Raw genomic sequence first — 12,722 nt, 5'->3', positions numbered from 1 at the left:
AGCCTAACAAATATGACCCGCGATCAAGCGTCAGATCCCAGTATCACTCAAATTATCAATCACCTGAACGGATCTCAAATATCTATGGATCGCACGTTTTCAAGAAAAGTTCGGCATTTTTGTCTACGGGACAGTCTTGTATACCGACGCAGTTACCTGCCTCATGGCCAACGTTGGTTACTTTACATCCCCCAACACCTTCGCGGCGAAGTACTGAATTCCATGCATTCAGACGCAACATGTGGCCATGCCGGCTTCGCAAAAACCTACACTCGAATCTCCCAGCGATACTTCTGGCCCGGACTCTATCGCAGCGTGCAGCGCTACGTACAAGCATGCGCTGAGTGCCAAAGACGAAAGCGTCCCACGCAAGCGCCATCTGGACTATTACAGCCCTTACTTACCCTGTCCCTTGCGACCCTTCGAACGAGTTGGAATTGACCTGATCGTACCTTTGCACACTTCATCTTCTGGAAATCGCTGGGTTATAGTTGCAATCGACCATCTCACCCGATATGCTGAGACATCCGCCCTCCCAACTGCGACCGCAGAAGATGTGGCAACCTTCTTTCTAACCAATACACTGCTCCGCCATGGCGCACCACACACACTGCTCAGCGATCGCGTATTTCTTTCTGCTCTAGTTCAAGGACTTCTCGCAGCTTGCAATACCATTCATTCTACAACCACTGCATATCATCCACAGACAAACGGGTTAACTGAAAGACTCAATAGAACCCTTCTCGACATGCTCGCCATGTATACCGAAGCCAACCAAACCAATTGGGACAAGGTTCTGCCATTCATAACTTTCGCCTACAATACTAGCATCCAAGCCACCACCAACTTTTCACCATTTTTCCTCTTGTTCGGCAGGGAAGCCTCTGTTACCCTGGACACAATCTTACCATACCGTTCAGACGCAACTGAAAATCAGACACTTTCAGAAATGGCTTCCTATGCAGAAGAGTGCCGGCAAATCGCGCGTCTGCAAACCATCAACTCCCAGGCTGAACAAAAGCGCTGATATGATTCTCGTCATCAGCCAAACAGATTTAATCCCGGAGACTTAGTGTGGCTCTGGATCCCACAACGCCAAGTAGGCCTCTCTGAAAAGCTCCTGTATAAAAATGACGGACCTTATCGGGTGATATCCCAAACATCCCCAGTGAACTACGTCATAGAAGCTCTTGAGGTTCCCGTGGACCACCGCCATCGTTACCGTGACACCGTTCACGTCGCCAGACTCAAAAAGTACTACCCACCAACCGCAGCTCTGCGATACCCCTATGACGCCAATGTGCCGTCCTTCATATAGAGGGGGAAAATGTTAAGAAGATTGACGTTCATACTTCGTCATCGTCTTCATTCACAACCACCGTGATCGTCATCGACTCGCGCGGCGCATGCTGGCCGAATCAGTTGGAACCTGGTCCTCAACCCACTCGGTTATACATTAAGAGCAACCTTCCATTATCCATCTAAGAATAAATAAATAAATAAATATATATATATATATATATATAGACCAAAGTAAAATTTCGGGGGTGGTGCCAACACCTAAACACTGACCAGGCGCATCGGCAGAGCTCAGAAACAACTGTGATGAAAAGCTCACCGCTCCCATCTGTATGATTCTGTTCTGCGTGTGAAAGAGATCATGTATGCCACCCAACAACACAAGCTCTAGCCAGCATGTGGTGGATATAAGTTCCAAAGAGCACTAGTTGCTCACTGCAAACATTGATGACCCTCTGCACAACTGGAGCAGTAATTTTTAAGTAGACTGCCCTAAGATCAGGTCCCACCTGGTACGAAGTTATTTTTCTTGTTTGTTTGTGCCACATTATCATGGACACTTCATGGTTCGTGTCATGGGTAAATTATTGAAGCAACGAAACTCGTTTCTTTTCTAGGCTCAAAACATTTCTTTCTAATGCTACCTGGTTTGTTACAGGAACAAAGTTTAGCACACAGCTGTTATCAGGAGATGTTAATTCTTCATAATATTGCAAGCTGCATCATAAATGCAAGTGATTGCCTTCCGAGGATCAATCGGACTACGTGGAAGCAATACTGTGAAAGCAGTTTGCGCAAAATATTGCACCCCAATCGAATATGACATCAATGCAGGGCAGTGCCGCTACCCGCTCGGTCTCATCCAACACCGGTGTTTTGCTCTTACAGATCAGCACCCCGCGCCTCCGTATCTGCCTGTTAGGAAGCAAGGACGACGTTATTCTTCGTTCACACCCAAATTAGAGGTGTTGAAAATGGGGAAAACTCGAAAAGAAAATGCAGCGCGACATGCAAAGGCGGTTTCCGAAAGTACGCCAAACCACACGTTTGCGGTCGTTCTACACCTGATCATTTTGTTTTAAACTTATTTTGTCGGGTTACCTGTATTCGAATAAGCGCCAGGAGTGCACAGATGAAAGAAAAGGCACGTTTCCACTAGTTTAATACGAAACCTCGTGGATCTACTGGAAACACGATGCCCGACTGCAACTAAACAAAAGAACTTGGAGACGTGTCCGGAAACAGCGCGAACGGGGCAACTCAGAACAGCACCAAACTGGTGTCTGTCACATATGTGGCGGTTTCTCCTATACCCGCGGTTAGAGACGGTGCGAGTGCGACCGGATGGCGGGTTTGATACGCTGCAGCAGTTGGCAGTCTGAACATGTCGGCGTGACTTTTTTTTTTTTTTTTTTTTTGTCTTCACGTGCTCGGAAAAGCCTCCCTAACTTCGGATATTTAAAACTTCCCGTGACAATCGATGCACTTCTTATTTCGTATGCAGACACCAAAAATAGCCACCTACTCGGACCGCACAACCGATAAATCGTTTTTCTCATCAAGATAAGCTTCGCGAGAGACGTGGAAAAGCTGTCAATACTCACTTGTTCCATCCAACTCCAATATTCTGATGGCGTTTCGCCTAGAAATCATTTCAAACTAGTTTTACGATGAAAAAAAAAAAAAAAAAGAACGGGCTATTACGCTGAGTTGTTATGCCAGCCCTAAAACAAGTCTTTTCATCATTTCAATGCAAATCAAACACCACACCGCCAGAGAAATCGCTGAAATGCGAAAATGGGAATGCTGGTGCCACACCGTGGTGCCGCCGAAAGTGAAAGTGGTACAGCGTTGCCAGATTTGAAAAAAGAAGTTGTCGTGCATTGAAGTTTGACCTATGAGGCCTATGAGCTATGCCTGTGAGTTGCGATGGGTTTGACCACCTTGACGCGTTTGCAGTCGTTGTGTAATATTTTATTAATTTTCAATGTATTAATGTATACACAATTAAGGCAGTTTAATTAAATAGCGTAACAGTGATTTCAAAACTTGCCGCTAAAATACCATCTCGTGCCGCTTTTAGTTTCGCTTTAGATAAATAGATAAATGTTAACGGATATACTCATTTTAATGGGCGGTAGCTTGCGACACCTAGCCTAAGTCTAAAGAGACAAACATATGATTCCTCTCTCCCTGTCACCAGACAGTGTGGGATATCCCCAGGATTAGGGAGCCTTCATGTGCACTCTAACCAGGATGACCTTTGGGGGATCGGTAGGGTGACCAGACGTCCCGTTTTGGCCGGGACAGTCCCGTTTTTGAGGTCCGCTTCTGCTGCCCCGTCTTTTTGTCCCAATAAGAAATCATGTCCCGTTTTCGGGACATGATTTTTTTATATATGAGAGCAGACTTTTACAGCCGAATCTTAATTGGAGGATAAAGTCCTGCTTAGGAAACTTCAGTCGTTGACAAAATACGCCCACACCAACGAAGGACCCAAAGCAGGACCTTCCAAATGAGTGCATGCAACTGAACCGTGAATGGGACTGTTCGCTATAGGCCCTAGGGCTTAGTGCAATTTGGTAACGTTTTGAAATGGGAGCAGTTATTTCATTAAAGTTTTTATCCCAATCTCAATATTTGAAAAGTCCCTCAACGAGCCGCCCGCCCCCCCCCCCCGCCCTTTCCAAGTGCCCGCTGGGATGTCCCGTTTTCTACCTTGAGGAATATGGTCACCCTAGGGATCGGGCAAAAAGAGACTAAAAACATGGCCCCCGCCTCTTCACCCCAGCGAGGGAGTCGCCAATTTTCTAACACGGAGGCTCGGGCGAGTTGGTTGCTCATGATGTATAGGGGGAACAGCGCATTCGCAAAACAGTTACTGATCAAGTCCACACACACAAAAGAAAGTGACACTTACGCAGCGCTAACAACTCCCTGGTATTATTACTTTTTCTCGTCTTCTTTTTGTATTATGGGCTAGGGTCAGGGGGAATAATTGTCTTTTTTTTTCCTTTTAAAATGGATAGCTAAGTAGTAAACTAACTAAAATTGAAATTAATGTAAGGCTAGGTAGTCTAGTTCTTTTTGTGACAAGGTTAAAGACGGAGTACTAGCACATCTATCGTTATGTTTTGCGATATTCTCTGCCTCCATGATCTCTCTTGTGAACTGGTTGTGGTGCTTGCCAAGCACGGCGCAGTTGCTCATCAGAACTGAGCAACCACAGTCTCGACAGTGGATACCTAAATGTCCGGTGTCTTTGTTGGTAAAAGTGTTCTTACGTTCACGAAGACCGGAAGGTGTCTCAACGATCGCGTTCGTGAACATAAGAACACTTTTACCAACAAAGACTCTGGACATTTAGACATCCACTGTCGAGACTCTGGCAGCCTGGCTGTTCAGTTCTGCTGAGCAACTGCGCCGGGCTTGGCAATAACCACAACCAGCTAACAAGAGATATCATTGAGGCAGGCAGAGAATTTCGCAAAAAAACATAACGATAGATGTGTTAGTACTCCGTCTTTAAAGGGATACTTCAACGAAATTTGAAATACTCCCGTCGTGTTCAAAAATAGGTTGAATATGATCCACAATATCCGTAAATGACAATCGCACGTTTGTAGTTTGAGCCTGGTGGCTGTATTTTTCGTTATAAACGGCCCACTCTGGCAAGCGCTCGGAGAAGGCCCAGTGGAGACCACGTGACATCCAACGCAATCGTGACGTAGGTCGTCTCAGGACGAGCAAAGCTACGGCGAGACTGACGTCGAGAGGATGGCCTAGACGTTCCAGCCACCGAAGCGGCTGCTTTTGTACGAATTTTGAGTGACGGGTTAATCTTCTGTAATCTTGTAGGGGGACAATAGCGACTTCTGCGACACACAAAAGGCACTCTCGGGAAGAGGGGAGTTCCCCCTCTCCCTCTTCTCTCGTCGTGGCCGGAGACGAGACAACCTCCGTCACTAGCTGTCAAAAAAATTGGTTTGCTATTTATGTTTATACAGCCTTGATGGAGATGCGCCTGAACGGATAATCGGTCTCTTAGCTGTAGATGAGAAATTAGGGAGTTTTCGTAGATCGTTTTCGCCGTCCCGCAAGGCCCTCCGCAACCCGCTACGATAGCGGAACTCCACAGTCAAGGCTATCGACGCGCAGGCGCAGTAGCAACTTCTTCGTTGCGGAACGCTTAGCGGAGGGGGTAGCGCGGTCTACGAAAACTCCCTATTGAGCCCGTGCGGTACAACCGCTAACCTGCGGTTTTTAACGTGCATCACGCAGTAGTGATCACACGAACGCGTGCCGGTACGAAACTCATCCAGATCAAAACAAGCGGGGGCGGCGGGGATCGAACCCAGGAGGTTCCTAGCGCAAGCTTTCGCTCCACGCTCCGAGCTGAAACGCGTTAGCCCACTCGGCCACTTCCTCCTCCGTCACTAGCTGTCAAGGTTCCTAGACGGGCATTACAAGCGAGGTGTTAGCGACATCCACCAGGTGCTCTTTGCTAATCGTTTAATTCGTTTTAAAATTCCTTTTCGTGACTTTTTTTAACAAGATATCGGCATGTTCGAGGTGATGCTGCCTTTTTGAACACATAGAGACTGAAAAATGAGCGCCGAAATTTCGTTGTAGTATCCTTTTAACCTTATCACAAAAAGAACTAGACTACCTGCCTTACATTATTTTAAATTTTAGTTAGTTTACTGTTTAGCTATCCATTGGAAACGGAAAAGGACCAATTATTCTCTCTGACCCTAGTCCATCAAACAAAAAGAAGGCGAGAAAAAAGTAATAATACTAGAGAGTTGTTAGTCAGCGTCATACCTCGGCAAACCTCACTCACCCTCATTCACCCTCATCTTCACAGGTGAGGTGAAGGTGAGTGAGTTTCTGAATCAGTAAAATTCATGAGTGTGAGGGTGAGTGAGGGCCGATGAGGGCTGTGAGGGCTGTGAGGACCGTGAGTGCGTGAGGGCCGTGAGGGCGGTGAGTGCGTGAGGGGCGTGAGGGACATGAGTGTGTGAGGGGCGTGAGGGCAGTGAGTGGCGTGAGGGCCATGAGTGCGTGAGGGGTATGAGGGCCGTGAGGGCGGTGAGTGCGTGTGGGGTGTGAGGGCCATGAGTGCGTGAGGGGTGTGAGGGCCGTGAGGGCGGTGAGTGCGTGAGGGGTGTGAGGGCCATGAGTGCGTGAGGGACGTGAGGGCGGTGCGTGCGTGAGGCCCCCTTCATAGAGAGCAACTTTCTCAGCAATTTTGGTGTTGCTGGTGGGTTGTTCCCTAGTTTTCCCTAGGTCGACACGAATCGCTGAGATCGGGTCCGACTCGAAACAAGCGAGCAACTCAGAGCAATTCGAAGACGTTTGAAGTGGCCGCATCCAATCAGGGACGCGATATTTTCACGTGATACCTCGTGCCGGTGATGATCGATGACAACAAAAGACTTGGTTCTGATTTGAAATTGATTGTTTTTGGAAATTAACTGTTTCAGAAAGATGCATTAGTATTCTCAACGAGATTTAAATGCATAAAAGCACGTTTATAGCGCGTAATCGTGTGTCTAAATTGTGCAAGGAAAATAAAATTTCATGATGATGATGGCAAATTGCAATTGGTTGCTGCGTGTGAACGCAGGCGGCCCGTGTTGCTGGTGTTGCGACGTCAAGTTTCTAGCCAAAATTGCCCCATCTGAAGTGGGCCTGAGTAGCGTGAGGGCCGTGAGGGGTATGAGTGCGTGCGGGCCGTGAGGGCGGTGCGTGCGTGAAGAGCGTGAGGGTTATGAGTGCGTGAGGGCCGTGAGGGCGGTGAGTGCGTGAGGGGCGCGAGGACCATGAGTGAGTGAGGGGCGTGAGGGCAGTGAGTGGTGTGAGGGCCATGAATGCGTGAGGGGCGTGAGGGGTATGAGTGAGTGAGGGCCTGAGGGCGGTGAGTGGAGTGAGGGCGGTGAGTGGCTTGAGGGCCATGAGTGCGTGAGGGGTATGAGTGCGTGAGGGCCGTGAGGGCGGTGAGTGCGTGAGGGCCATGAGTGTGTGAGGGGCGTGAGGTTCAGTGAGGGTGAGTGAAGGGCTGAAGGTGAGTGTGACTGTGAGGATGAGGGTGAGTGAGGGGCTGAAGGTGAGTGTGACTGTGAGGATGAGGGTGAGTGAGGGGCTGAAGGTGAGTGTAGCTGTGAGGGTGAGGGTGAGTGAGGGCGACCTAAAATGCCGACCTCTGGTCAGCGCTGCATAAAGGCCGGTTCAGACACTTGCGTTTAATTGAGTGCGATTGACTGCGTTGCGTCGAGAACTGAAAGCAAGTCACCGGCACATCTGTGCTTCGTATGAAGCGTGGAATCCAATAGACCGATCTCACCAAGCGTTCAGCGCATGCGTGACGCCGCCATAACTTTAGTTCGCAGGAGGCAGGCAGCAGTGCACAAGACGGCTCGTGCCGCCTCATGCTCCACACGCGCAGAGCTCCAGTGACGTTGTCGCACGTGCAGAAAGACTAAAGCTCCCTCGATCCAATGCGGCAGCGGTGGCGTAGTCAAACTGGCTGGTGAGATCGGTCGATTCAAGGAATCATCTTGGCACGCGATATAAGCAGCAGGGATGTCCAGTCAAACGCAACTGTCTGAACCAGGCTTTAGAGTCACTTTCTTTTGTGTATGTGGACTTGAATGACTGTTTTGCGGGTGCGCTGTTCCCCCTGTGCATAGCCACTTTTCCCTCCGTTAAACCTTGTCGGCGTTATCCCAGCACCGGACCCACTTGGGGACAGGATTGAGACCTTGGGCCGGAGCCACGCTGGAGAGAGTCCCAATTTTTCTCTGTCCCGCCTGTCCCCTGCAGCTGTGCTAGTTAGTTGTGCATCATTCAATTTACCCTAGATAATTTCCCCTAAACTTCTAATCACCTCTTTGTGACTGTAATCCTTTCTCTTCTGTCCTTGCATCGTCGCCAGCAAAACGCAGGGCCCGTTCAAATATAAGAGACTAAAAACATTGTTATTTTAATTAGGCCAAGCAATAAGAAAGTTGGAGAGGAAAGGCACTCACTCACCGCAGCAAAGTACTTGTGTATATATGATAAGACGCCAGTACACCACTGGGAAAAATATATCACTGTATTCAATAATGGCAACACCTCCTATCGGTTTCAGTTTTAAACACGAACCCTCAAACGTGCATGCTCGGAACCATACATTTAAAAACAACTTAGTGCTGACTGTCAGCTGCCCGACAGCAAATCCCTCTAACGACATAACAATCCTACTAAAGAAATACTGAAACCCCATAGCGGTCTCGGTGAGGTCAACATGAAAGAGATTCGTAACGGCATAGCCGTTCAATCCGCATCCTAAGAACTGCAAAATCTGGCAGATGCAATCGAAACTCACTCAAACACTAATGACATATTGGTTCTGAAGAAGCCAACTGTATGAGGAAACCACAATTTAAAGTTCAAGGAGTGGGCCCTGACGTCCAGCGGAATTTTTAATCACATTAGGGTCATTCCATATGGCCTTTTGCCGCAATTTCCGTAGCCATGCCGTGAAATATTTTTGACGAAAAGATTATTTTGATGACGTGAGCGTGGTTTTAACGTTTAAAAACAGCGTGAAACAAGGCATCACTCAATAATTGATGAAAAATCAGGTTTTTGATAAAACACCCAACAATATTTTTTTTCTTAAATTTGCACAGCTTTCGATTATGTGGTTGTGCTTGTGCAGTTTTGTTTAATTTAAATATTAAAAAAATATATTTGAAAATTTTAACATTTTTGTTATTTTATTAAAAAATATCTAATTGCTCCCGGGACTTCATAAAACTTTTTACCGGCTGCCCTGCAGGTATATAATCTGTAAAAAAATGTTCAAATATCTTGCAGTAAATAAAAATCCTGAAGTTGCAAAAAAGTGGTTCAAGTAAAGATACAAAATATGGTGGGTTTGGAAGAACAATCGATTGTCTTTTGATTCTGAAAGTTAAATAAAAGTAATTTTTGTTTAAAGTGAGAAAACAATTTTTTGAAGTTGAATTTTCGCACCACAACCTGGCGTCGGTTCTTAACGCCTCTTCCGCACAGCATGCAACTTCGATGATAGCTGACACGATTAGGTCGAAAAAAAGAACGGAGTTTGCTGTCGCTTCCCCTTTTCCGTCTTTCCGGCTGCAAGGAAAGAAACGGCGGGTATCGTGTAATAATCGTAGGTGCCGCCAGCGCGTAGCCATAGCAGGCCCGTTGCGCCCAAACGACAGGCGGCACCAGGCGACGTGGACTTCTCCGTGCCATGCCAAACGTCTCGCGGCCACCTCCGATTCCTAAAATAACATTGTCTCTTCACTGTAATGTTTGTGGTGCCACCCTAACATATTTTTTTACGAAAAGCAAATTTCATAGGGTGATGGCGGTTTAAATTCGTAAAAAGGGAGTGAAACTAAGAGTCATTTAATAATTCATAAAAAAGTAAGATTATTTTGCGGAACACTGGAATATTTTTGCGTAAAAACCATACGGTATTTGGATTGTTATGCAATAAGGATCATAGATAGATAGATGGGGTTTATTTGCGTGCCTGCAAACAGCCAAGTGGCCTGAGCAGCAGTGCACTGCCGTGCACACAGATACATAAAAGTATGAGATAAAAACACAATCAGGCGAAAATGTCTGTTTCACCAAAAAAGGCATCGTGAGTCTGTTGCCGACGTGTCATTGGGCAAGTGGCCTGCACATCAGGGTAAAACGTACCTCTGCATTTTGATGTCCTCCCTGACGGTACCCGGAACCTCAGCGACATCAGCAGCTGGGCACAATCGAGAGAACCATGCACAATTTGACGCAGGAAATGCAGGTCTCTTGCAATTCGTCTATCGTGCAGAGGCACTAGACCGAGGTCAGTGAGCAGGGAATGGTAATTGTAGAAACGGCGGCGGCCGATATATCGGTCGTAAAAGATTCTTATGAACTTACTCTGAACGTTTTCAATAAGATTACTATGTAACATCGTTACAGAGTTCCAAACCACAGACGCGAACTCGAGGCGTGATCTAACCAATGCACAATACAGACATAAAAAACACTCAGAGCGACGAAATTTTTTTGTCATCCGCGAAATTACACCCAGTTGGCGAAGTCCTTGGCCAACAATGCGAGAGACGTGGAGGCGAAAATCCAATCTCGAGTCCACAAAGACACCAAGATCCCGTACATAGACAACCCGCAGCACTTGATCTTCAAATATAGTGTAGTCGAAGACTATGCTCCCCTTCTTCCTGGTAAGGGACATTACTACTGTCTTTTTTGGATTCAGTTTCAAGCATACCAAATTCATGGAATTTGGTATCGAAGCAGTTTTAAAAAATAAAGAATATATGAGCTTTTTAGCAATTTTTTAGTTTTGTTACAAACTATATCTTTGCTGCATGCAAGCTACTGAAAAAATTATTATTGACAGCCCTGTAGGTATACTGTGCACACACAAAAAAAAAAAGGTTTCAGGCCGTACAACTAAATTTCTTGAAGAAAAAAAGAAAGAAACAAAACTCAATTTGTGCGAATTTTGTGTTTTGCCGTTTAAAGAGCCGTCAATTCTGCCTTGAGGTGGACTAAAGAAAAATACCAAACATGATTATTTTTACAGAAGAGTTTATTGCCTTCTTTTCTTGAAAGTTTAATTGAAATAATTTTGTTCTAAAAAGAAAAAAAAAGCTTTTGAAGTTGAGCTCTCGCGCCGCAACTTGGCGTCGTTTCTTGCGCCTCTTCTCTGCACAGCACGCCACCGTCGAGCCCGGCAAAGCGTGCGACGGTGTCACGGTGTGCGCACGAAGGTAAACAGCAGGACGTCGAGTTGTCTGGTAGATCTTTCTAGGAAGTGGCTTTTTTTCCACTCTTGTTGCTTTATGACTTTTCCTATTTCGACTGTTTTGCGCGGCGGTGTCCTTCTGAGGTCTTCCACTCTCGATATCAGCAAATGCTTAGCGCTGCCAGGTCAGAGCATCCACTAGTAAGCTAGCTGTATCTTACGTACACATCGCAATCAAGCTCTCTCTCGTCAACGTCAGGACAGATGTAAAGAGCAACGCCAAAGCCCCGTGAACGGGCAATGTCAAACGACGAGGCGATGTGGTGTGAACGAATGCGGGCCGTTGGAGGCTCACGACTCGTTTGCGCTTCGTTTGTGTTTAAATCGGCTTTGAAACGGCAAATTGTTTCGTCGCTGAATAGTTCCGCTTTTCACTGCAGTACGCGTGACAGCTAGATTTCGCAGCGATATTATCGCGTTTCCCTTTTAGGAGAAGTCCACGTCAGCTGATGTCGCCCGTATTAGGCATCGCGTTTCGGGTACAAAGGGCACAACGGGCCTGCCTTGGCTACGCACTGGCGGCACCTCGGATTATTACACGATACCCGCCGTTTCTTCCCTTGCAGCCGGAAATTTAAGACGGACAAGAGGAAGTGGCAGCCAACTCCCTTCTTTCTTTGGACCTAATCGTGTCAGCTATCGTAGCAGGTGGCGTGCTGTGCGGCGATGAGGCGTTAAGAAGCGACGCCCGGTTGTGGTGCGAGAGTTCAACTTCAAAAATTGTTGATTAAACTTTCAAAATCAAAAGACAATCAAACCCACGGTATTTTGTATTTTTACTGGAACCACGTCAAGGTCAAATAAACGGCTGTTTATGCGTCAAAACGCATTGCAACTTCAGGATTTTTGTTTACTGCAACATATTTAATTGAGCGGTCTTAAACATTTTTTATAGATTATATACCTGCAGGGCAGCCGGTAAAAAGGTCTATTAAGCCCCGGGAGCAATTATATATTTTTAATAAAATTACAAAAATGTTAAAATTTTCAAATTTTTTTAGTTATTTTTAATATTTAAATTAAACAAAACTGCACAAGCCCAACCACATTGTAAGTCAAAAGCTGTGCAAATTTAAGAAAAAAAAATATTGTTGGGTGTTTCATCAAAAACCTGATTTTTCATCCATTATTGAGTGATGCCTAGTTTCAAGCTCTTTCTAAAAGTTAAAACCGCGCTCACGCCATCAAACATTTCTTTTTTTCATCAAAAATATTTCAGGGCATGGCTAAGAACATTGCGGCAAAAGGCCACGAACTTTTTTTTTTTAGAAATCGAAGGTGGCCGAGCGCAACGTCTGGGACATTTGACATGGAATGACCCATTACGAACGCAAAACACGTACCTATTGAAGCGAACGAATTTGTACTTCGCACTCCCTTCAGGGAACGATCTGGAAACGTAACACACATATTTGACGTAACAGCCCCTGGTTATTAAAAAGAAATTGCAAAAAAAAAAAAATTGTATCTGGGCTCAGAAACGAATTTAGGGGATTTAGGCAAACCACCCAGCACACATGTGTAAACACTGTTTCCCGTCATGCAAACCCCATGTGATATAAGCAACCTATAAACGCAAACG

General features: G+C 46.1%; 1 protein-coding gene across 1 annotated transcript in view; it reads right to left on the bottom strand.

Moving 5' to 3' along the window:
* The window catches only part of LOC8026853, a 65,817-nt gene extending 62,673 nt beyond the window's left edge, over positions 1-3,144 (bottom strand). The window contains exon 1 of the mRNA XM_029980455.4: positions 2,904-3,144. Coding sequence (XP_029836315.1) covers positions 2,904-2,952 — 49 coding nt within the window. The 5' untranslated portion in view covers positions 2,953-3,144. The remainder of the gene's footprint in view (positions 1-2,903) is intronic.
* Between the last annotated feature and the right edge of the window lie 9,578 nt (positions 3,145-12,722).

This window comes from Ixodes scapularis, unplaced genomic scaffold, assembly GCF_016920785.2.
Source record: "Ixodes scapularis isolate PalLabHiFi unplaced genomic scaffold, ASM1692078v2 PGA_scaffold9__187_contigs__length_104089568, whole genome shotgun sequence".
Taxonomy (NCBI): Eukaryota; Metazoa; Arthropoda; class Arachnida; order Ixodida; family Ixodidae; genus Ixodes; species Ixodes scapularis.
Note: the sequence above shows the minus strand (reverse complement) of the source record. Positions and strands in the feature narration are given on the sequence as shown.